The 24,800-nt window shown below is 53.2% G+C and overlaps 1 protein-coding gene across 3 annotated transcripts in view; it reads left to right on the top strand.

The window, feature by feature from the left end:
• LOC132388534 (uncharacterized transmembrane protein DDB_G0289901-like) overlaps window positions 1-24,800 on the top strand; it is a 91,740-nt gene that overhangs the window by 51,385 nt on the left and 15,555 nt on the right. For all 3 annotated transcript variants that reach the window (XM_059960900.1, XM_059960901.1, XM_059960902.1), the window contains 6 exons: window positions 62-151; window positions 1,299-1,394; window positions 3,395-3,484; window positions 4,591-4,686; window positions 8,584-8,649; window positions 9,185-9,300. In XM_059960900.1, the coding sequence (XP_059816883.1) occupies window positions 62-151; window positions 1,299-1,394; window positions 3,395-3,484; window positions 4,591-4,686; window positions 8,584-8,649; window positions 9,185-9,300 (554 nt within the window). The remainder of the gene's footprint in view (window positions 1-61; window positions 152-1,298; window positions 1,395-3,394; window positions 3,485-4,590; window positions 4,687-8,583; window positions 8,650-9,184; window positions 9,301-24,800) is intronic.

The following is a 24,800-nucleotide window of genomic DNA, read 5'->3' on the forward strand; positions in this document are numbered from 1 at the left end:
ATGATGATTGCTTCAGTGTCTCCACTCTCTCACTCTCTCTGTTCCTCTATTCTACACACAGGTAGTTCCACAGGAAAACAGACCGATGGGTCAGTGTCTGGAGAACACACCCAGAAATCATCCTCTGTCCCAGCAGGATACACGAGCCCAGGTGGGAATTCTTCTGTCTGTATGGATTCAATCTCACACTGTAAAATACAGCGTCTCAGCGATCAGTTGACCTGCTGGATGCAGGGGATGGGGGGTGAATGATGGAGTGAGAGGTTCCTCTCTCCTCCTGTGACAAATTTCAGCACCATCCAGGATCACTACGAGAGTGTGTTGTACAATTATAACGTGGGCAGTAATGACCTTGCTCTGAGTTTAGTTCATGGGGCCGGGTGAGGTGAGGTGGTGGCCAGAGCATGAGGACTGAGTCCCTTGGCTTTGCTGAGTGAGGGATGTGAGTGGTCACTGGGGATGTCTGAGTCACCTTCAGGAAGGGTCAGGATCTGGGTGAGGGATGGACAGGGTCCTCACTGAGGGGACCGTGGGGTTGACAGCCAGTGGGAGGGTTACGTGGTCAGTGTCACGGGATTGGATACATAGTCTTCAGGGATCACTGACTGGGTTTGGGCTGATCAAATGGGTAGTGTTAAGACGGGATGGATGAGGGATAGGATAATGATCATTGTGTGTTGGGGATGTTGGGAAACACCGAGAGGGCCAAGGCCCCAGTGGCCAGGAGGGAACTCACTGAATACCTGGTGAGTCAATGGAGGTTAGTGATTTTGGGGAGTTTTTGAAGAGTTGGGGCATTAGAGAGCATTGTTGGACTTGTCAATGGAGAATGGTGAATGTTTGAAGTAATCTGGTATCTCTGAGTAAAGATTGCCTTCATGGTGTGATGAAAAGGGTCTGGATTGTGGTTGGGTTTGGGTTGGCTCTGAGGGGAGGAGGCACTGTAGGTTTTACAGAGGATGCGAGAGCAGAAAGAGGTGGAGGATGGAGTGGAGAGGTTGAAGGTGAGAAGCAGATGCAGGTTTGACCATCAGCCCAGAGGAGTCTGCAAGCTCAGGAATCGGTGGTGGTGTTCACTGAAGCGATCTCTCATCACCATGTTTGTTTGCAGAAATTCACCCTGACTCTCTGAGGAGAGAGACCTGGAGTCATAGTGGTTTGGGAGGGAGAGTCAGTGTAGGGAGATGGATAACGTTGGTTTCTTCACATTCACCGTCCCCTTTCTCCCAGACTCGTGTCTTGCCTGATGATCTGTTTCTGTGTTTCCACTCTCCTGTTTCTCCATTCCTTTACTCCAGAACCTGGGACTTCCACAGGGAGACTGTCTGAAGGGTCATCCTCTGGAAATTTTTCCAAGAAAACGTCTTCTCTCCCAGCTGGAGGGATAACCTCAGGTACAAAGTCTCATGAAAGTGTGTCATTGAATAACTCTGTGATCGGGAAGGTTTCATGAACCATTTCATATTACAAGTTTATTGTCATTCAATGTTGTACGTGTACAAAGCAGAATGAATCATCACTCCTGTGGGGCTAAGGTACAAGACAAAGTAATGTAGCAATTTTGCCTGTTACCTTGTACTGTTGCCGCAGAAAAAATCCTGACATAGTGATACTAAACGTGATGGTCTGTGCGGACTGAGAGTGTAAAGGGGGCAGGGAGAGGGGATCATGGTTGGGACAAGAAGGAAGAGAGGAGGGAGAAAGAAACATGAGAGACATTCTGTAAAGGGGCAGAAATTTGTGAAGTCACCATTACGAGGGAGAAGGTTCCTGGGAGAGTAAAAGGTTTGATGTCAAATAATTCACCAGAACCAGATCGTATGCAGCCAGAGATCTGAACAAGGTGGCTGGAGAGATTGGGGAGGTATGAGTAATGATCTTTCAAAAATCAATTGATTCTGGCGTGGTCCTGGAAGAAGGAAAAGCTGTCCTCCACTCCACTGTCACTCCACACTTCAAGAAGGGAGAGAGGCAGGAGGAGGAAAATTATTGGTCAAATGGGCTATTTCTGCTCCTGTACCGTATGGTTTTCTGGTCATTGGGAAATGGTGACTAGAAGGGGAGGAGGAAGGTGAGGAGGGAGGGGAGGGCAGAAGAGAGAGTAAACAAGGAAATGGAGGACTGTGTATCAGGGAGAGGAGGGGATGGAGAATGGTGAGTGAAAGGATGGAAACGGAGAGTGTGAATGGAGAAGTGGGCAGGAAGGAGGCTAATTGGAGTGGAAGTCAGACTGGAGGGGAGACAGGGGTAGGAGAGGGTGCCATAGATCTGGGGGGTGGGGGTGGGTGGAAGAGGTGGGTAACGATGGTGATGCTGAAGATTCACAGGTCCACATCTGGACACTGCAGATCAGGGATCAGTGGTGGGGATCATTGAAGGAAACACTGTGGAGACATTTTTTCATCACTCGCCACTGGTGCCTCAAATGTGGTGAATGTTGTTTCAGAAGGGCAGCAAGGACGGAGCAGGAATCTGCGGCAGGATCACTGGCTGATACTGGGCTGATCAAGTGGCTGGAGTTGTGATGGGGAGTCTATGGGATTGGAGATTGGTCATCATGTGGAGTTTGGAGGAAATGCCTGGAGAAATGTAGCCCAGACGGAGGGTGGGAATACACTGGTCACCTGCTGAATATTGGACATTATATGGAGGTTGGGCAGGGCTGTGGTGGTTTTTGAAGTGTTTGGGCATCAGAGGACGTTAGGGGACTTGGTCATCAGAGAATATTGGAGGTTCGATGGGTCTTTGTGAAAAGGTTGTATCATGGGGTGATGAATAGGGTCAGGACTGGGTTGAGTTTGATAGATGTCAGTGAGGTAGTGAGCCACTGTGGGATTTAGACAGAGTGAGAGGGATGATTGAGCAGAGAGTGATGGAGTAAGTGTCAAAAGGATGTTCTGAGAGGTCAGAGAGAAAGACTGACAAATCAGGGGGAAGAGACTGGAGAGGAATGAGAGGAGAGGCAGGAACTGTGACGGGATGAAGAGGGAAGGTGGACAGAGAAATAGATGAAAGTGGGATGTGCTGGGTGAGTAGCAGATGGAGACTGAAGAGACAGTGTGGTGATGACCTGGGGGAGAGGGTTGGAGTGTCTCACAGGGAAAAAGATAAAATGATATTTGACGTTTACAAATCCACAGCTGGACAGTGCAGGTCAGGAATCGGTGGTGGGGATCATTGAAGGAAACCCTGATCCCCATGTTGATCCCTGAACTTTGTCTCGACTCCCACTGAAGGGAATGATCAGGGGTGACGGGGAATTGGGAGAGACAGTGGGGAGACCCTGTGTGTTGTTGGTTTCTACACACACCTATTCCTCTGTTCCTCTGACTCATGATGATTGCTTCAGTGTCTCCACTCTCTCACTCTCTCTGTTCCTCTATTCTACACACAGGTAGTTCCACAGGGAAACAGACCGATGGGTCAGTGTCTGGAGAACACACCCAGAAATCATCCTCTGTCCCAGCAGGATACACGAGCCCAGGTGTGAATTCTTCTGTCTGTGTGGATTCAATCTCACACTGTAAAATACAGCGTCTCAGGGATCAGTTTACCTGCTGGATGCAGGGATGGGGGGTGAATGATGGAGTCAGAGGTTCCTCTCTCCTCCCTGTGACAAATTTTAGCACCATCCAGGATCACTACGAGAGGGTGTTGTACAATTATAATATGGGCAGTAATGACCTTGCTCTGAGTTTAGTCCATGGGGCCAGGTGAGGTGGGTTGGTGACCAGAGCATGAGGACTGAGCCCCTTGGCTTTGCTGAGTGAAGGATGTGAGTGGTCACTGGGGATGTCTGAGTCACCTTCAGGAAGGGTCAGGATCTGGGTGAGGGATGGACACGGTCCTCACTGAGGGGACCGTGGGGTTGACAGCCAGTGGGAGGGTTATGTGGTCAGTGTCACGGGATTGGTTACATAGGCTTCAGGGATCACTGACTGGATCTGTGCTGATCAATTGGGTAGTGTTAGGATGGGATGGATGAGGGATCGGACAATGATCATTGTGTGTTGGGGTGGTGGGAAACACCGAGAGGGCCAAGGCCCCAGTGGCCAGGAGGGAACTGACTGGATACCTGGTGAGTCCATGGAGGTTAGTGATGTTGGGGAGTTTTTGAAGAGTCGGGACATGAGAGTGCATTGTTGGACTTGGCAGTGGAGAATGGTGAAGGTTTGAAGTAACGTTGTATCTGTATGTAGAGATTGTTTTTGTGACGTGTTGAATAGGGTCAGGATTGGGGTTGGAGAGTGTGAGGTGGAGTGAGTGAGCAGAGAGGGGTGGATGTTGGACTGGAGAGGCTGAAGGAAAGAAGGTGATTCATGCTTGACCACCAGCCCATAAGAGTCTGCAGGCTGGGGAAATGGTGGTGGGATTCACTGAAGGGAACCCTCATTGCCATGTTCAGTTGCAGAAATTCATGCTGAGGAGAGAGACCTGGAGTCATGGTGGTTTGGGAGGGAGAGTCAGTGCAGGGAGATGGATAACGTTGGTTTCTTCACACTCCCCGTCCCCTTTTCCTCAGACTCATGTCTTGCCTGACGATCTGTTTCTGTGTTTCCACTCTCCTGTTTCTCCATTCCTTTATCCCAGGTCCTTGGACTTCCACAGGGAGACAGTCTGGAAGGTCATCCACTGGAGATTTTTCCCAGGAAACATCTTCAGACCCAGCTCGAGATACAGCCTCAGGTACCAAGTCTGGTGAAAGTGTGTCATTCCATAACTTTGTAACCTGGAAGCTCTCATGAGACGATTCAAGTCCCAAGTGTATTGACGTTCAACCATGCACATTGATATAGTGAAATTAAGCATCATTCCTGTGGGGTCAACGTGCACACCACGGTTCTGCGGTAGTTTTAAAGATGCAATTTTATGTATTGCAATGTACTGCCGCAAAAAAAAGCAAATTTCATGTGTTACGTATTCAGGCAACAATAAATATGAGTTCGGCAAGGGTTTTTTTATAACAAACAACACGTTTATTAAACACAGAAAACAAACCCCCCAAAAGTAACCCCCCAAAACACTACCGTAACTGGAAACAGCTGCGGTGCGGCAGCTTAAAACAGTTCTTAAAGCGATATTGCAAAAACAGTTCTTTAAAGTGGTATTGCCAAAAGTTCGATATACTCACGGTCCATTTAAAGGCAGAGACTTTATAAGACGATTTAGGTTCTCTTTCACGTCGCTTGCTCCGATCCCCGATGTCGAACTTCCCACGAAGAATTTACGAAACAGAACGGCTTAAAGACACTGACCTTTCCTTCCACACTATCCTCAATCCTTTCTGGTTAAACCCAGGGATTAACACGAAGATAGTCAACGAAATCCTTCCAAATAAGGATCAAACAAAGGTCGCCCCCGTTTCACCGTAGAAAGCGATTCTCTTCGATCTTTAACTTCCGAACTTCCAATCTTCACTCTCCACTGTCTCGAACTAGCAGAATCGTAAAGAACCTGCTGGCAATGACCTTTTAAACTTGAGGCATTAGATAAAAACTTCATCCTTCAACGAAACTGCGTCATCACTTAAAACATGCAGTGGCATGAAGTCAGCCTGGCAAATCCAGCCACGAACTGCCCCTCCTCACAAGGTGGGGTCTACCTTTTATAACCTGTAAAAAAAAACCCGTCACATGATCTCTACTGGCGGGAAACTGATGTCATTCCACCATCACAAGACCATCACCTCAAGTCCAGTATAACTTCAAACCCAGTCACGTGACAAGGGCACCACTCTCATGTGTCACGAGTACGTAACACATGACATGTAAGTGAAGATAAACCTGATTCAGGTAACAGACTCTTTTGTGGACTGAGAGAGGGGGGGGGCAGTGAGAGGGGAATCATGATGGGGGAGAAAGGCAAGGGGCATGGGAGGGAAGCGCCAAATAGACAGTTTTTAATGATCAATAAACCAATTGTTTGGAATTCGAATGACCTTCCCTGGTGTTTCAGGGCTGTGTGTGTCTTCACCCACACATCTCCACCCCCATCCACCTCAACACTCCTTCTGTGCCACCTGTCCCACACCTCTGCCATGGTGCTCCAGCCCCACCATCCTGTACTCCCGTCAGATTTACAAACTCACTCTCTGCCTGGCATTGACAAATACAGTACTTTGTAAAATTCTTGGGCACCTGAGCTCTTTATGAATGTTCACTTTACGCCACTTCACTTTTACAAAAGACCTACATTAGGAACCTGTTTTCGCATTACAAGGAGGATTTTCGCTTTTATGAAAATGTTTCCTGTATTAATTAATGGTTCTTTGCTTTATGCCATTTTGGCTTAAGAAAGGTTTCATAGGAACACTCTACCTTTGTAAATGGGGGGACACATATATACATATATATATGCGCCTAATGACTTTGCACAGTCCTCTATATCGATACACAGTACACATAGTTACGATCCAGCTCTGTCCCTGAGTTTCATGGCCTGAAGGCAGAGAGGTGAATGTTTATGTAAAACACTACATTGTTACTGACACTGTGATATTGAAACAAACAGCAATATCAATATGTTAAAGATGAAAAGTGACCTGTGCAGGATGAGAGTGTATCTGTGAATTAGGGATTGTGGGGGTTTGGGGTGCAGGGCATTTAGACAGGGTGTACATGTGTGCTGGATGGCAGTGGGGTGTTAAAAGGTCTAACAGCCCGGGGGAAGATGCTGTTTCCCAGCCTGGTTCACTTGTTAGGTGTGCAGTACAGTGGATGTGAACGATGCGGTCAGTTTGAACCCTGCTTCTGATTAGAGAAGCGTTCACGGCCTCAGGAAATGGTTCACGTTTCCTTGTCTGGAGCCTGGTCCAGTAGGCCAGTGTATTTGCAGCCTCAGAGCACGTTGACTTGGATAAATCCCCAGGGGCCCGGCCTGGACTTTGTAGCAGGGTGGGGAAGAAATAATCAGAAGCCCTTGTGGGGGCATTTGCTTCGTCATTAGCCATGGTGACTGGAAGGGAAAGAGGGATAGTTGGGAAGGAAGGGGAGGGCAGGAGGGAGTGCAAACAATGAAATAGAGGGGAATGTGACAGGGAGGGGAGGGGTGGAAGAATGGTTACTGAAGAGATGGAAGTGGGAGAAATGTATGGGAAAGTGGGTGGGAGAGAGGGCTGAGTGGAGGGGAAATGCAGACTGGAAGGGAGAATGAGGGATGAGAAGGGAAGAGATGGAAGAAGATGGGGATGCTGAAGAGTCACAGGTCCACAGCTGGACAGTGCAGATCAGATTTGCTTCATTGCTTCCCACTGGTGCCTGGAATGAGGGGAATGTTGTTCCGTTGTTTGAGAAGGGCAGTGAGGATGTGACAGGGATCAGTGGGGTTCAGGGAGTCACTGGCTGACACTGGGCTGGTCAGATGGGTGGAGTTGGGATGAGGTGGCCAAGGGATTGGGGACTGGTCATTGTGTGGGGATCGGAATGGGTGTCTGGAGAACCATAGCCCAGATAGAGGGTGGGAACACACTGGACACCTGCCGAATATGGGACGTTGTGTAGAGATGGGGCAGGGCTCTCATACGTCAGGTTACTGGGTGGTACTTGAAGTGTTTGGGCATCAGAGGGTGTTGGGGGTCTTGGGCTTTGGAGAATGGTGGTGATTTGATGAGTCTTTGTGAAAATGTTGTATCATGGGGTGATGAATAGGTTCAGGATTGGGGCAAACACTCAAAATGCTGGAGGAACAGCAGGTCAGGCAGCATCTATGGGGAAGAGTAAACAGTCAACGTTTCGGGCAGGGACCCTTCATCAGGGTTGGGGTTGGGTTTGATGGACTGTGGGTGGGGGGGGGGGATTGTGAGGAACTGTGCCTTGTGGACAGATTGAGAAGGGATCATTGAGCAGAGAGTGATGGAGTAACGGTGAAAGAGATGTTCTGAGAGGTCAGAGAGGAAGACTGACAGATCAGAGGGAAGAGACTGGTGAGGAATGAGAGAGGAGAGGCAGGAACTGTGACGGGATGGAGAGGGAAGGGGATCCCAGTTGTTGGACAGAGTAATAGAGGAAAGTGGGATGTACTGGGTGAGTAGCAGACGAACTGAGGAGACGGTGTGGTGGTGACTGGGAGAGGGAGGGATGGAGTGTCTAGCAGGAGAAAGATGGAGTGAATGGCGAGAGTTGTGTCGGTGGGATGGAGTAGTTTGAGTGGAGAGATTTCCATGACTCAGACAGGAGAGATGGATGGTAAAGAGTGGGGGATGGGAAGTGAGATGAAAGAAGAGGATTGACTAAAGAGGGAGGAGTGAATGACACGGGCGGACTGTGTGGGTTAGAGGTTTGAACTTGTGGGAACCCAGGAAGCAATGACTGGAGAACCTGGGCTGGGTTTGTCCACCACACGATCTGGTGTCAGTGGAGGAGATTGTCGAAGGGTATTTTCCTCTTCCTGTTCAATCCCTGAACTTCATTCTGACTCGGGCTGAGGACAATGACTGATGCTCAGGAGGGAGAGTCTGTGGAGGGAGACTGAGTGTGTCAGGGTCATTGAGTTAACCCCTCTCCCCCACCTCCTGTCCCAGTCTGACATCCGAATTTGACGATTGGACTCTGCCAACCGCTTTTAATTTCTTCATTTAATCTCCAGACCCGGCGAATTCCAAAGGGAGCAGCCGGAAGCCGTCCTCTGGCCCAGAGAAAGAGACGTGCTCAGGTATCAGGTCTTGTTTGATAGAGGGGAGGGTGGGGGTGTCTTCAGTCCAGTTTGGATCCCAGTCACTCCCTGTGACACCACCCGCGATGATCAGGAGCAAATACAGTCACAGTGTTGGGAGAGGCCTCCTTAAACCCTTCTCGTAGTTTGTGTAAATCTCTCAGACCCACCTTTGTGTACAGGTGTGTACAGCTCCTCATTCCACACCTACCTCGCTCCACTCCACCTTCCCTCTCTGACAATCTGTACGTCTCATCTCCGAGGGTCACTGATGCTCAGCATTAGACCCGGACAGTCTACCTCCCTGTTCACCCGCTGCCAAAGTCAGCTTACCCCAGCTCCTCCCCAGTCCACTCCATCCCCTACCCCCTCTCCCTCACCCGAGGTTTGTGCAGATGTCATGGTCTTGCATTCTCTGGAGTCGATGAGCCTGTTTCACCGACCTCACCCCCACCACCACCCTCACACTGGGGGTTTGCTGCCTCTGGACCTGCTCCGGCAAAGGTCTGACTGAGGACTTTTCTCAATCTTCCAGTGAAGGGGCTCCTGTCAAAGGACGAGTGTGAGGAGATGATCAACAGTGCCCAAGTGTTCATTATTGGGAAGAACAAACTGGGAAACCCCGAGGAGCGAGAGGCCTACATCCGTCAGGTGAGAGATGTGGTCCACATTTATTCCCAGGCTGGAGATTGTGGTTCATGTGGCTTTGGTCATTCCTGTTCAATGAGCAGTGACTATCCCTTCCCGATAAACGGTGAATGACTCAACCCAGAAACGGTGACACCTGAGTCACCGGCAACTCTCTGTTATCCAACACCGCCCAACGTAAGAGATAAGAGCAGAATTAGGCCTTTGACCCCGTCACGTCTCCCCTCAACCCCTTTCTCACGCTTTCTCTCCATAACCCTAACCCTCTTATTGATGAAGAAGCTATCGATCTCTGTCATAAATACACCAAATGACTTGGCCTCCACCACCAACTGTGGCAAAAAACTCACCACCCTTCTCCCTCCTCATCTCAGTTTCAGAGAGACGTCCCTTTCCCGAGAGGTGTGTCCTTGGATCCGGGAGTCCCTCACTCACATCGAAACCCTTTACACATCCGCCCCATCCAGGCCTTTCACTGTCCGGTAGTATCAGTGAGATTTCACCCACCCCCCACCCCCCATCTTCTGAACTCCAGCCCAGAGACATCAAACACTCCTCATGTTAATCCTTTCATTCCCGGGATTAATCTCCCCAACTCCCTGTCACCGCTCCACATTTACAAAGTTTACCCTTCCCCATTTATCCTTGCTCTGTTCCCAGACGTCACTGAGTTTCAAAGTTCAAAGTAAATTTATGATCAACGTACTGTACGTCTCTGTCACCCCCTGAGATTTGTTTTCTTGTGGGCATACTCAATAAATCTATGAGATAATAACAGAATCAGTGAAAGTCTGCCCAACTAGGGTGATCAACCAGAGTGCAGAACTCAACAAACTGTGCAAATGTAAAAAGAGGAACCAATAACAATAATAAATAAATATCAGGAACATGAGGTGAAGAGTGAGTCCCTGAAGGTGAGTCCATTGTTTGTGGGATGCAGTGGGTATTATTTCCCAGATTTAAGGGGGAATCTGAGATTTGTGGATATAATGTAGGGAAGTGCACGATCATGCACATTGGCAGAAGGAATAAAAGCATGGTCTATTTATTAAATAGGGAGGAAATTGAAAACTCAGTGACTTGGGAAACCTCCTGCAGGATTCCCCAAAGGTCCGCCTGTTGCAATTTACAAGTTGAGTCGGTAGTAAGGAAGGCAAATGCAATGTTAGAATTCATTTCAAAAGGACAAGAATGCAAAAGCAAGGATGTAATGCTGAGGTTTTATAAGACATTGGTCAGACTACACTTCGAGTATACAAAAGGTGTACTACCATGGGAGAGGACCCAGAAGCGGTTCCCAAGATTGACATTAGGAATGAAAGGGTTAACACTTTGAGGGATGTTTGATGACTCCAGACCTATACTCACTGGAGTTTAGAAGAATGAGAGGAGAATCTCATTGAAACCTATCGAATATTGAAAAGCCCAGAGAGAGTGGATATGGAGAGGATGTTTCCTATCGTGGGGAGTGTAGGACAAGAGAAAGGGGTTGAGGGGAGACGTGACGGGGTCAAAGGCCTAATTCTGCTCTTATCTCTTACGTTGGGTGGTGATGGAAAACAGAGAGTTGCCGGTAACTCAGGTGTCACCGTTTCTGGGTTGAGTCATTCACCGTTTATCGGGAAGGGATAGTCACTGCTCTCTGCCATTCTGAACAGGGAACAGGAAAAATGTCTTTAGCCAGAGGGTGGTGAATCTGTGGAAGCTAAGTCATTGCCACAGATGCTGTGGAGGCTAAGTCATTGAGTATATGTACAGAGGAGGTTGATAGGTTCTTGACGAAGCAGAACGTCGAAGGTAATGGAAAGAAGGCAGGAGAATGGGGTTGAGAGGGACGATAAATCGGCCATGATGGAATGGCAAAGGAGACTCAAGGGACTAAAATTCCCAACTCTGCTCCAATGTCTTATGGATCCGGAGCCTAAAGGTTGTAGAGTAATAACTTAGGATCTCATTCCTTTTACAAACTGTATGTCGTCAGTAACAGCTCGTACAGTGACCTCTAGTTGTTTGCCATAACACCGTAAAAGATAGGAGCAGAAATAGCCATTCGGCCCATCGAGTCTGCTCTCCCATTCCATCATGGCTGATTTATTCTCCCTCTCAACCCCATTCTCCTGCCGTCTCCCCGTAGACCTTCGATCACCTTACTAATCTCTACTTTATATGTACCCAGTGATCCAGCCTCCACAGCCGTCTGTGTCAATGGATTACACAGGTTCACCACCCTCTGGCTAAAGACATTGCTCCTCATCTCTGTTCGAAAGGGACGTCCTTGTATTCTTAGACTATGCTCTCTGGTCGTAGACTTCCCACTACAGGAAATATCCTCTCTACATCTACTATATCTAGGCCTTTCAATATTCAATAGGTTTCAATGAGGTCCTCCCTCATTCTTATTAAACTCCAGAGGGTACCAGCCCAGAAACCTCAGATGTTCCTTGTACATTAACCCTTCCATTCCTGGGATCTTTCTTGTAAACTTCCTCTGGACCTTTTCCAATCCCAGCACTTCCTTTCTGAGATAAGGGGCCCAAACTGCTCCCAATACTCCAAGTGCTGTCTGACCATCCCCTTATAAAGCCTCAGCATCACATCCTTGATTTAATAACCTAGTCCACATGAAATGAATGCTAATGATTGCCGGACCCTTCAAGAATATTCCTCAGCTCTCAGAGACATCCCTGACCCTGACACCAAGGAGACGACACACCATTCCATCATCTCTCCTCTGGTCACAGAATCTCCTGTCTGTGCCCCTCTTCACTACCGAGTCTCCCATCACTCCCGTCCTGTCTGACTGCAATCTTTCCCTCTGAGCCTCAGAGCCTTTCACAGTGCAGCTGCTGGTCCCTGCAAGAACATCTCTCGACAGTATCCATAGAGGTGTAGCTGTTAGTGAGGGGAATGGCCACAGGGGAACTGCTGACTCCCTTTACTTTTCCCAGTGGTCACGGAGCCTGCACCTTGTGTGTGACCAGGTCAGTGAGTCTCACATCTGGTGTTCTCAGCTCCCGGATGATGCAGAGTACCTCCATTTCCTTGACCTGGTCTGTCAGGAGCTGCAGCCGGGTGCACCTCTTGTCATTGTAGTCATCAGGAAGACCGTGTGGTTCCCTGACCCTTACCCCTTGCAGGAGGAGCACTCCACTGCCCTGACGACCACTTTGCCTCCAGCACGTCGGGTACTGAGGGTCAGTGACAAAAATAAAACCTCACCTATCCCTCCTCACTGATGCTGATCGAGAGATCTGCTCTCACTCCATCAGCCTCCTCGTGCCACTACACTGTGGCTGCTCCGCTTGACCCTCACCTCTCCTCACTGATGCTGATCGAGAGATCTGCTCTCACTCCATCAGCCTCCTCGTGCCACTACACTGTGGCTGCTCCGCTTGACCCTCACCTCTCCTCACTGATGCTGATCGAGAGATCTGCTCTCACTCCATCAGCCTCCTCGTGCAACTACACTGAGGCTGCTCCGCTTGACCCTCAACTGTCCCTCCTCACTGATGCTGATCGAGAGATCTGCTCTCACTCCATCAGCCTCCTCGTGCCACTACACTGTGGCTGCTCCGCTTGACCCTCACCTCTCCTCACTGATGCTGATCGAGAGATCTGCTCTCACTCCATCAGCCTCCTCGTGCCACTACACTGTGGCTGCTCCGCTTGACCCTCACCTGTCCCTCCTCACTGATGCTGATCGAGAGATCTGCTCTCACTCCATCAGCCTCCTCGTGCCACTACACTGTGGCTGCTCCGCTTGGCCCTCACCTGTCCCTCCTCACTGATGCTGATTGAGAGATCTGCTCTCACTCCATCAGCCTCCTCGTGCCACTTCCCTGTGGCTGCTCCGCTTGACCCTCACCTCTCCTCACTGATGCTGATCGAGAGATCTGCTCTCACTCCATCAGCCTCCTCGTTCCACTACACTGTGGCTGCTCCGCTTGACCCTCACCTCTCCTCACTGATGCTGATCGAGAGATCTGCTCTCACTCCATCAGCCTCCTCGTGCCACTACACTGTGGCTGCTCCGCTTGACCCTCACCTCTCCTCACTGATGCTGATCGAGAGATCTGCTCTCACTCCATCAGCCTCCTCGTGCCACTACACTGTGGCTGCTCCGCTTGACCCTCACCTCTCCTCACTGATGCTGATCGAGAGATCTGCTCTCACTCCATCAGCCTCCTCGTGCCACTACACTGTGGCTGCTCCGCTTGACCCTCACCTCTCCTCACTGATGGTGATCGAGAGATCTGCTCTCACTCCATCAGCCTCCTCGTGCCACTACACTGTGGCTGCTCCGCTTGGCCCTCACCTGTCCCTCCTCACTGATGCTGATCGAGAGATCTGCTCTCACTCCATCAGCGTCCTCGTGCCACTACACTGTGGCTGCTCCGCTTGACCCTCACCTGTCCCTCCTCACTGATGCTGATCGAGAGATCTGCTCTCACTCCATCAGCCTCCTCGTGCCACAACACTGTGGCTGCTCCGCTTGACCCTCACCTCTCCTCACTGATGCTGATCGAGAGATCTGCTCTCACTCCATCAGCCTCCTCGTGCCACTTCACTGTGGCCTCTCCGCTTGACCCTCACCTCTCCTCACTGATGCTGATCGAGAGATCTGCTCTCACTCCATCAGCCTCCTCGTGCCACTTCCCTGTGGCTGCTCCGCTTGACCCTCACCTCTCCTCACTGATGCTGATCGAGAGATCTGCTCTCACTCCATCAGCCTCCTCGTGCCACTACACTGTGGCTGCTCCGCTTGACCCTCACCTCTCCTCACTGATGCTGATCGAGAGATCTGCTCTCACTCCATCAGCCTCCTCGTGCCACTACACTGTGGCTGCTCCGCTTGACCCTCACCTCTCCTCACTGATGCTGATCGAGAGATCTGCTCTCACTCCATCAGCCTCCTCGTGCCACTACACTGTGGCTGCTCCGCTTGGCCCTCACCTGTCCCTCCTCACTGATGCTGATCGAGAGATCTGCTCTCACTCCATCAGCCTCCTCGTGCCACTACACTGTGGCTGCTCCGCTTGACCCCCACCTCTCCTCACTGATGCTGATCGAGAGATCTGCTCTCACTCCATCAGCCTCCTCATGCCACTACATTGTGGCTGCTCCGCTTGACCCTCACCTGTCCCTCCTCACTGATGCTGATCGAGAGATCTGCTCTCACTCCATCAGCCTCCTCGTGCCACAACACTGTGGCTGCTCCGCTTGACCCTCACCTCTCCTCACTGATGCTGATCGAGAGATCTGCTCTCACTCCATCAGCCTCCTCGTGCCACTTCACTGTGGCCTCTCCGCTTGACCCTCACCTCTCCTCACTGATGCTGATCGAGAGATCTGCTCTCACTCCATCAGCCCCCTCGTGCCACTACACTGTGGCTGCTCCGCTTGACCCCCACCTCTCCTCACTGATGCTGATCGAGAGATCTGCTCTCACTCCATCAGCCTCCTCATGCCACTACATTGTGGCTGCTCCGCTTGACCCTCACCTGTCCCTCCTCACTGATGCTGATCGAGAGATCTGCTCTCACTCCATCAGCCTCCTCGTGCCACAACACTGTGGCTGCTCCGCTTGACCCTCACCTCTCCTCACTGATGCTGATCGAGAGATCTGCTCTCACTCCATCAGCCCCCTCGTGCCACTACACTGTGGCTGCTCCGCTTGACCCCCACCTCTCCTCACTGATGCTGATCGAGAGATCTGCTCTCACTCCATCAGCCTCCTCGTGCCACTACACTGTGGCTGCTCCGCTTGACCCTCACCTCTCCTCACTGATGCTGATCGAGAGATCTGCTCTCACTCCATCAGCCTCCTCGTGCCACTACACTGTGGCTGCTCCGCTTGGCCCTCACCTGTCCTCACTGATGCTGATCGAGAGATCTGCTCTCATTCCATCAGCCTCCTCGTGCAACTACAGTGTGGCTGCTCCGCTTGACCCTCACCTGTCCCTCCTCACTGATGCTGATCGAGAGATCTGCTCTCACTCCATCAGCCTCCTCGTGCCACTACACTGTGGCTGCTCCGCTTGACCCCCACCTCTCCTCACTGATGCTGATCGAGAGATCTGCTCTCACTCCATCAGCCTCCTCGTGCCACTACACTGTGGCTGCTCCGCTTGGCCCTCACCTGTCCCTCCTCACTGATGCTGATCGAGAGATCTGCTCTCACTCCATCAGCCTCCTCGTGCCACTACACTGTGGCTGCTCCGCTTGACCCTCACCTGTCCCTCCTCACTGATGCTGATCGAGAGATCTGCTCTCACTCCATCAGCCTCCTCGTGCCACTACACTGTGGCTGCTCCGCTTGACCCTCACCTCTCCTCACTGATGCTGATCGAGAGATCTGCTCTCACTCCATCAGCCTCCTCGTGCAACTACACTGTGGCTGCTCCGCTTGACCCTCACCTCTCCTCACTGATGCTGATCGAGAGATCTGCTCTCACTCCATCAGCCTCCTCGTGCCAGTACACTGTGGCTGCTCCGCTTGACCCTCACCTCTCCTCACTGATGCTGATCGAGAGATCTGCTCTCATTCCATCAGCCTCCTCGTGCCACTACACTGTGGCTGCTCCGCTTGACCCTCACCTCTCCTCACTGATGCTGATCGAGAGATCTGCTCTCACTCCATCAGCCTCCTCGTGCCACTACACTGTGGCTGCTCCGCTTGACCCTCACCTGTCCCTCCTCACTGATGCTGATCGAGAGATCTGCTCTCACTCCATCAGCCTCCTCGTGCCACTACACTGTGGCTGCTCCGCTTGACCCTCACCTGTCCCTCCTCACTGATGCTGATCGAGAGATCTGCTCTCACTCCATCAGCCTCCTCGTGCCACTACACTGTGGCTGCTCCGCTTGACCCTCACCTCTCCTCACTGATGCTGATCGAGAGATCTGCTCTCACTCCATCAGCCTCCTCGTGCCACTACACTGTGGCTGCTCCGCTTGACCCTCACCTCTCCTCACTGATGCTGATCGAGAGATCTGCTCTCACTCCATCAGCCTCCTCGTGCCACTACACTGTGGCTGCTCCGCTTGACCCTCACCTCTCCTCACTGATGCTGATCGAGAGATCTGCTCTCACTCCATCAGCCTCCTCGTGCCACTACACTGTGGCTGCTCCGCTTGACCCTCACCTCTCCTCACTGATGCTGATTGAGAGATCTGCTCTCACTCCATCAGCCTCCTCGTGTCACTACACTGTGGCTGCTCCGCTTGACCCTCACCTCTCCTCACTGATGCTGATCGAGAGATCTGCTCTCACTCCATCAGCCTCCTCGTGTCACTACACTGTGGCTGCTCCGCTTGACCCTCCCCTCTCCTCACTGATGCTGATCGAGAGATCTGCTCTCATTCCGTCAGCCTCCTCGTGCAACTACAGTGTGGCTGCTCCGCTTGACCCTCACCTGTCCCTCCTCACTGATGCTGATCGAGAGATCTGCTCTCACTCCATCAGCCTCCTCGTGCCACTACACTGTGGCTGCTCCGCTTGACCCTCACCTCTCCTCACTGATGCTGATCGAGAGATCTGCTCTCATTCCATCAGCCTCCTCGTGCAACTACAGTGTGGCTGCTCCGCTTGACCCTCACCTGTCCCTCCTCACTGATGCTGATCGAGAGATCTGCTCTCACTCCATCAGCATCCTCGTGCCACTACACTGTGGCTGCTCCGCTTGACCCTCACCTCTCCTCACTGATGCTGATCGAGAGATCTGCTCTCACTCCATCAGCCTCCTCGTGCCTCTACACTGTGGCTGTTCCGCTTGACCCTCACCTCTCCTCACTGATGCTGATCGAGAGATCTGCTCTCACTCCATCAGCCTCTTCGTGCCACTACACTGTGGCTGCTCCGCTTGGCCCTCACCTGTCCCTCCTCACTGATGCTGATCGAGAGATCTGCTCTCACTCCATCAGCCTCCTCGTGCCACTACACTGTGGCTGCTCCGCTTGACCCTCACCTGTCCCTCCTCACTGATGCTGATCGAGAGATCTGCTCTCACTCCATCAGCCTCCTCGTGCCACTACACTGTGGCTGCTCCGCTTGACCCTCACCTGTCCCTCCTCACTGATGCTGATCGAGAGATCTGCTCTCACTCCATCAGCCTCCTCGTGCCACTACACTGTGGCTGCTCTGCTTGACCCTCACCTCTCCTCACTGATGCTGATCGAGAGATCTGCTCTCACTCCATCAGCCTCCTCGTGCCACTACACTGTGGCTGCTCCGCTTGACCCTCACCTCTCCTCACTGATGCTGATCGAGAGATCTGCTCTCACTCCATCAGCCTCCTCGTGCCACTACACTGTGGCTGCTCCGCTTGACCCTCACCTCTCCTCACTGATGCTGATCGAGAGATCTGCTCTCACTCCATCAGCCTCCTCGTGCCACTACACTGTGGCTGCTCCGCTTGACCCTCACCTCTCCTCACTGATGCTGATCGAGAGATCTGCTCTCACTCCATCAGCCTCCTCGTGCCACTACACTGTGGCTGCTCCGCTTGACCCCCACCTCTCCTCACTGATGCTGATCGAGAGATCTGCTCTCACTCCATCAGCCTCCTCGTGTCACTACACTGTGGCTGCTCCGCTTGACCCTCCCCTCTCCTCACTGATGCTGATCGAGAGATCTGCTCTCATTCCGTCAGCCTCCTCGTGCAACTACAGTGTGGCTGCTCCGCTTGACCCTCACCTGTCCCTCCTCACTGATGCTGATCGAGAGATCTGCTCTCACTCCATCAGCCTCCTCGTGCCACTACACTGTGGCTGCTCCGCTTGACCCTCACCTCTCCTCACTGATGCTGATCGAGAGATCTGCTCTCATTCCATCAGCCTCCTCGTGCCACTACACTGTGGCTGCTCCGCTTGACCCTCACCTCTCCTCACTGATGCTGATCGAGAGATCTGCTCTCACTCCATCAGCCTCCTCGTGCCTCTACACTGTGGCTGTTCCGCTTGACCCTCACCTCTCCTCACTGATGCTGATCGAGAGATCTGCTCTCACTCCATCAGCCTCTTCGTGCCACTACACTGTGGCTGCTCCGCTTGGCCCTCACCTGTCCCTCCTCACTGATGCTGATCGAGAGATCTGCTCTCACTCCATCAGCCTCCTCGTGCCACTACACTGTGGCTGCTCCGCTTGACCCTCACCTGTCCCTCCTCACTGATGCTGATCGAGAGATCTGCTCTCACTCCATCAGCCTCCTCGTGCCACTACACTGTGGCTGCTCCGCTTGACCCTCACCTGTCCCTCCTCACTGATGCTGATCGAGAGATCTGCTCTCACTCCATCAGCCTCCTCGTGCCACTACACTGTGGCTGCTCCGCTTGACCCTCACCTCTCCTCACTGATGCTGATCGAGAGATCTGCTCTCACTCCATCAGCCTCCTCGTGCCACTACACTGTGGCTGCTCCGCTTGACCCCCACCTCTCCTCACTGATGCTGATCGAGAGATCTGCTCTCATTCCATCAGCCTCCTCGTGCCACTACACTGTGGCTGCTCCGCTTGACCCTCACCTGTCCCTCCTCACTGATGCTGATCGAGAGATCTGCTCTCACTCCATCAGCCTCCTCGTGCCACTACACTGTGGCTGCTCCGCTTGACCCTCACCTGTCCTCACTGATGCTGATCGAGAGATCTGCTCTCACTCCATCAGCCTCCTCGTGCCACGACACTGTGGCTGCTCCGCTTGGCCCTCACCTGTCCCTCCTCACTGATGCTGATCGAGAGATCTGCTCTCACTCCATCAGCCTCCTCGTGCCACTACACTGTGGCTGCTCCGCTTGGCCCTCACCTGTCCCTCCTCACTGATGCTGATCGAGAGATCTGCTCTCACTCCATCAGCCTCCTCGTGCAACTACACTGAGGCTGCTCCGCTTGACCCTCACCTCTCCTCACTGATGCTGATCGAGAGATCTGCTCTCACTCCATCAGCCTCCTCGTGCCACTACACTGTGTCTGCTCCGCTTGACCCTCACCTCTCCTCACTGATGCTGATCGAGAGATCTGCTCTCACTCCATCAGCCTCCTCGTGCCACTACACTGTGGCTGCTCCGCTTGACCCTCACCTCTCCTCACTGATGCTGATCGAGAGATCTGCTCTCACTCCATCAGCCTCCTCGTGACACTACACTGTGGCTGCTCCGCTTGGCCCTCACCTGTCCCTCCTCACTGATGCTGATCGAGAGATCTGCTCTCACTCCATCAGCCTCCTCGTGCAACTACACTGTGGCCGATCCGCTTGACCCTCACCTGTCCCTCCTCACTGATGCTGATCGAGAGATCTGCTCTCACTCCATCAGCCTCCTCGTGCAACTACACTGTGGCTGCTCCGCTTGACCCTCACCTGTCCCTCCTCACTGATGCTGATCGAGAGATCTGCTCTCACTCCATCAGCCTCCTCGTGCCACTACACTGTGGCTGCTCCGCTTGACCCTCACCTCTCCTCACTGATGCTGATCGAGAGTTCTGCTCTCTCTCCATCAGCCTCCTCGTGCAACTACACTGTGGCTGCTCCGCTTGACCCTCACCTGTCCTCACTGATGCTGATCGAGAGATCTGCTCTCACTCCATCAGCCTCCTCGTGCCACTACACTGTGGCTGCTCCGCTTGACCCTCACCTCTCCTCACTGATGCTGATCGAGAGATCTGCTCTCATTCCATCAGCCTCCTCGTGCCACTACACTGTGGCTGCTCCGCTTGACCCTCACCTCTCCTCACTGATGCTGATCGAGAGATCTGCTCTCATTCCATCAGCCTCCTCGTGCCACTACACTGTGGCTGCTCCGCTTGACCCTCACCTGTCCCTCCTCACTGATGCTGATCGAGAGATCTGCTCTCTCTCCATCAGCCTCCTCGTGCAACTACACTGTGGCTGCTCCGCTTGACCCTCACCTGTCCTCACTGATGCTGATCGAGAGATCTGCTCTCACTCCATCAGCCTCCTCGTGCCACTACACTGTGGCTGCTCCGCTTGACCTTCACCTCTCCTCACTGATGCTGATCGAGAGATCTGCTCTCTCTCCATCAGCCTCCTCGTGCAACTACACTGTGGCTGCTCCGCTTGAACCTCACCTGTCCTCACTGATGCTGATCGAGAGATCTGCTCTCACTCCATCAGCCTCCTCGTGCCACTACACTGTGGCTGCTCCGCTTGACCCTCACCTCTCCTCACTGATGCTGATCGAGAGATCTGCTCTCACTCCATCAGCCTCCTCGTGCCACTACACTGTGGCTGCTCCGCTTGACCTTCACCTGTCCCTCCTCACTGATGCTGATCGAGAGATCTGCTCTCACTCCATCAGCCTCCTCGTGCCACTACACTGTGGCTGCTCCGCTTGACCCTCACCTGTCCCTCCTCACTGATGCTGATCGAGAGATCTGCTCTCACTCCATCAGCCTCCTCGTGCCACTACACTGTGGCTGCTCCGCTTGACCCTCACCTCTCCTCACTGATGCTGATCGAGAGATCTGCTCTCACTCCATCAGCCTCCTCGTGCCACTACACTGTGGCTGCTCCGCTTGACCCTCACCTCTCCTCACTGATGCTGATCGAGAGATCTGCTCTCACTCCATCAGCCTCCTCGTGCCACTACACTGTTGCTGCTCCGCTTGACCCTCACCTCTCCTCACTGATGCTGATCGAGAGATCTGCTCTCACTCCATCAGCCTCCTCGTGCCACTACACTGTGGCTGCTCCGCTTGACCTTCACCTGTCCCTCCTCACTGATGCTGATCGAGAGATCTGCTCTCTCTCCATCAGCCTCCTCGTGCCACTACACTGTGGCTGCTCCGCTTGACCCTCACCTGTCCTCACTGATGCTGATCGAGAGATCTGCTCTCACTCCATCAGCCTCCTCGTGCCACTACACTGTGGCTGCTCCGCTTGACCCTCACCTGTCCCTCCTCACTGATGCTGATCGAGAGATCTGCTCTCACTCCATCAGCCTCCTCGTGCCACTACACTGTGGCTGCTCCGCTTGACCCTCACCTGTCCCTCCTCACTGATGCTGATCGAGAGATCTGCTCTCACTCCATCAGCCTCCTCGTGCCACTACACTGTGGCTGCTCCGCTTGACCCTCACATCTCCTCACTGATGCTGATCGAGAGATCTGCTCTCACTCCATCAGCCTCCTCGTGCCACTACACTGTGGCTGCTCCGCTTGACCCTCACATCTCCTCACTGATGCTGATCGAGAGATCTGCTCTCATTCCATCAGCCTCCTCGTGCCACTACACTGTGGCTGCTCCGCTTGACCATCACCTCTCCTCACTGATGGTGATCGAGAGATCTGCTCTCACTCCATCAGCCTCCTCGTGCCACTACACTGTGGCTGCTCCGCTTGACCCCCACCTCTCCTCACTGATGCTGATCGAGAGATCTGCTCTCACTCCATCAGCCTCCTCGTGCCACTACACTGTGGCTGCTCCGCTTGACCCTCACCTCTCCTCACTGATGCTGATCGAGAGATCTGCTCTCACTCCATCAGCCTCCTCGTGCCACTTCACTGTGGCCTCTCCGCTTGACCCTCACCTCTCCTCACTGATGCTGATCGAGAGATCTGCTCTCACTCCATCAGCCTCCTCGTGCCACTACACTGTGGCTGCTCCGCTTGACCCCCACCTCTCCTCACTGATGCTGATCGAGAGATCTGCTCTCACTCCATCAGCCTCCTCATGCCACTACATTGTGGCTGCTCCGCTTGACCCTCACCTGTCCCTCCTCACTGATGCTGATCGAGAGATCTGCTCTCACTCCATCAGCCTCCTCGTGCCACTACACTGTGGCTGCTCCGCTTGACCCTCACCTCTCCTCACTGATGCTGATCGAGAGATCTGCTCTCTCTCCATCAGCCTCCTCGTGCCACTACACTGTGGCTGCTCCGCTTGACCCCCACCTCTCCTCACTGATGCTGATCGAGAGATCTGCTCTCACTCCATCAGCCTCCTCGTGCCACAACTCTGTGGCTGCTCCGCTTGACCCTCACCTCTCCTCACTGATGCTGATCGAGAGATCTGCTCTCACTCCATCAGCCTCCTCGTGCCACTTCACTGTGGCCTCTCCGCTTGACCCTCACCTCTCCTCACTGATGCTGATCGAGAGATCTGCTCTCACTCCATCAGCCTCCTCGTGCCACTACACTGTGGCTGCTCCGCTTGACCCCCACCTCTCCTCACTGATGCTGATCGAGAGATCTGCTCTCACTCCATCAGCCTCCTCATGCCACTACACTGTGGCTGCTCCGCTTGACCCTCACCTGTCCCTCCTCACTGATGCTGATCGAGAGATCTGCTCTCACTCCATCAGCCTCCTCGTGCCACTACACTGTGGCTGCTCCGCTTGACCCTCACCTCTCCTCACTGCTTCTGATCGAGAGATCTGCTCTCACTCCATCAGCCTCCTCGTGCCACTACACTGTGGCTGCTCCGCTTAACCCTCACCTCTCCTCACTGATGCTGATCGAGAGATCTGCTCTCACTCCATCAGCCTCCTCGTGCCACTACACTGTGGCTGCTCCGCTTGACCCCCACCTCTCCTCACTGATGCTGATCGAGAGATCTGCTCTCATTCCATCAGCCTCTTCGTGCCACTACACTGTGGCTGCTCCGCTTGACCCTCACCTCTCCTCACTGATGCTGATCGAGAGATCTGCTCTCACTCCATCAGCCTCCTCGTGCCACTACACTGTGGCTGCTCCGCTTGACCCTCACCTGTCCCTCCTCACTGATGCTGATCGAGAGATCTGCTCTCACTCCATCAGCCTCCTCGTCCCACTACACTGTGGCTGCTCCGCTTGACCCTCACCTCTCCTCACTGATGCTGATCGAGAGATCTGCTCTCACTCCATCAGCCTCCTCGTGCCACTACACTGTGGCTGCTCCGCTTGACCCTCACCTCTCTTCACTGATGCTGATCGAGAGATCTGCTCTCACTCCATCAGCCTCCTCGTGCCACTACACTGTGGCTGCTCCGCTTGACCCTCACCTGTCCCTCCTCACTGATGCTGATCGAGAGATCTGCTCTCACTCCATCAGCCTCCTCGTGCCACTACACTGTGGCTGCTCCGCTTGACCCTCACCTGTCCTCACTGATGCTGATCGAGAGATCTGCTCTCACTCCATCAGCCTCCTCGTGCCACTACACTGTGGCTGCTCCGCTTGGCCCTCACCTGTCCCTCCTCACTGATGCTGATCGAGAGATCTGCTCTCACTCCATCAGCCTCCTCGTGCCACTACACTGTGGCTGCTCCGCTTGACCCTCACCTGTCCCTCCTCACTGATGCTGATCGAGAGATCTGCTCTCACTCCATCAGCCTCCTCGTGCCACTACACTGTGGCTGCTCCGCTTGACCCTCACCTCTCCTCACTGATGCTGATCGAGAGATCTGCTCTCATTCCATCAGCCTCCTCGTGCAACTACAGTGTGGCTGCTCCGCTTGACCCTCACCTGTCCCTCCTCACTGATGCTGATCGAGAGATCTGCTCTCACTCCATCAGCCTCCTCGTGCCACTACACTGTGGCTGCTCCGCTTGACCCTCACCTCTCCTCACTGATGCTGATCGAGAGATCTGCTCTCACTCCATCAGCCTCCTCGTGCCACTACACTGTGGCTGCTCCGCTTGACCCTCACCTCTCCTCACTGATGCTGATCGAGAGATCTGCTCTCACTCCATCAGCCTCCTCGTGCCACTACACTGTGGCTGCTCCGCTTGACCCTCACCTCTCCTCACTGATGCTGATCGAGAGATCTGCTCTCACTCCATCAGCCTCCTCGTGCCACTACACTGTGGCTGCTCCGCTTGACCCTCACCTGTCCTCACTGATGCTGATCGAGAGATCTGCTCTCACTCCATCAGCCTCCTCGTGCCACTACACTGTGGCTGCTCCGCTTGACCCTCACCTCTCCTCACTGATGCTGTTTGAGAGATCTGCTCTCACTCCATCAGCCTCCTCGTGTCACTACACTGTGGCTGCTCCGCTTGACCCTCACCTCTCCTCACTGATGCTGATCGAGAGATCTGCTCTCACTCCATCAGCCTCCTCGTGCCACTACACTGTGGCTGCTCCGCTTGACCCCCACCTCTCCTCACTGATGCTGATCGAGAGATCTGCTCTCACTCCATCAGCCTCCTCGTGCAACTACACTGTGGCTGCTCCGCTTGACCCTCACCTCTCCTCACTGATGCTGATCGAGAGATCTGCTCTCACTCCATCAGCCTCCTCGTGCCACTACATTGTGGCTGCTCCGCTTGACCCTCACCTGTCCCTCCTCACTGATGCTGATCGAGAGATCTGCTCTCACTCCATCAGCCTCCTCGTGCCACTACACTGTGGCTGCTCCGCTTGACCCTCTCCTCTCCTCACTGATGCTGATCGAGAGATCTGCTCTCACTCCATCAGCCTCCTCGTGCCACTACACTGTGGCTGCTCCGCTTGACCCTCACCTCTCCTCACTGATGCTGATCGAGAGATCTGCTCTCACTCCATCAGCCTCCT

The sequence above is a fragment of the Hypanus sabinus genome, unplaced genomic scaffold (genome assembly GCF_030144855.1).
Source record: "Hypanus sabinus isolate sHypSab1 unplaced genomic scaffold, sHypSab1.hap1 scaffold_341, whole genome shotgun sequence".
NCBI lineage: Eukaryota > Metazoa > Chordata > Chondrichthyes > Myliobatiformes > Dasyatidae > Hypanus > Hypanus sabinus.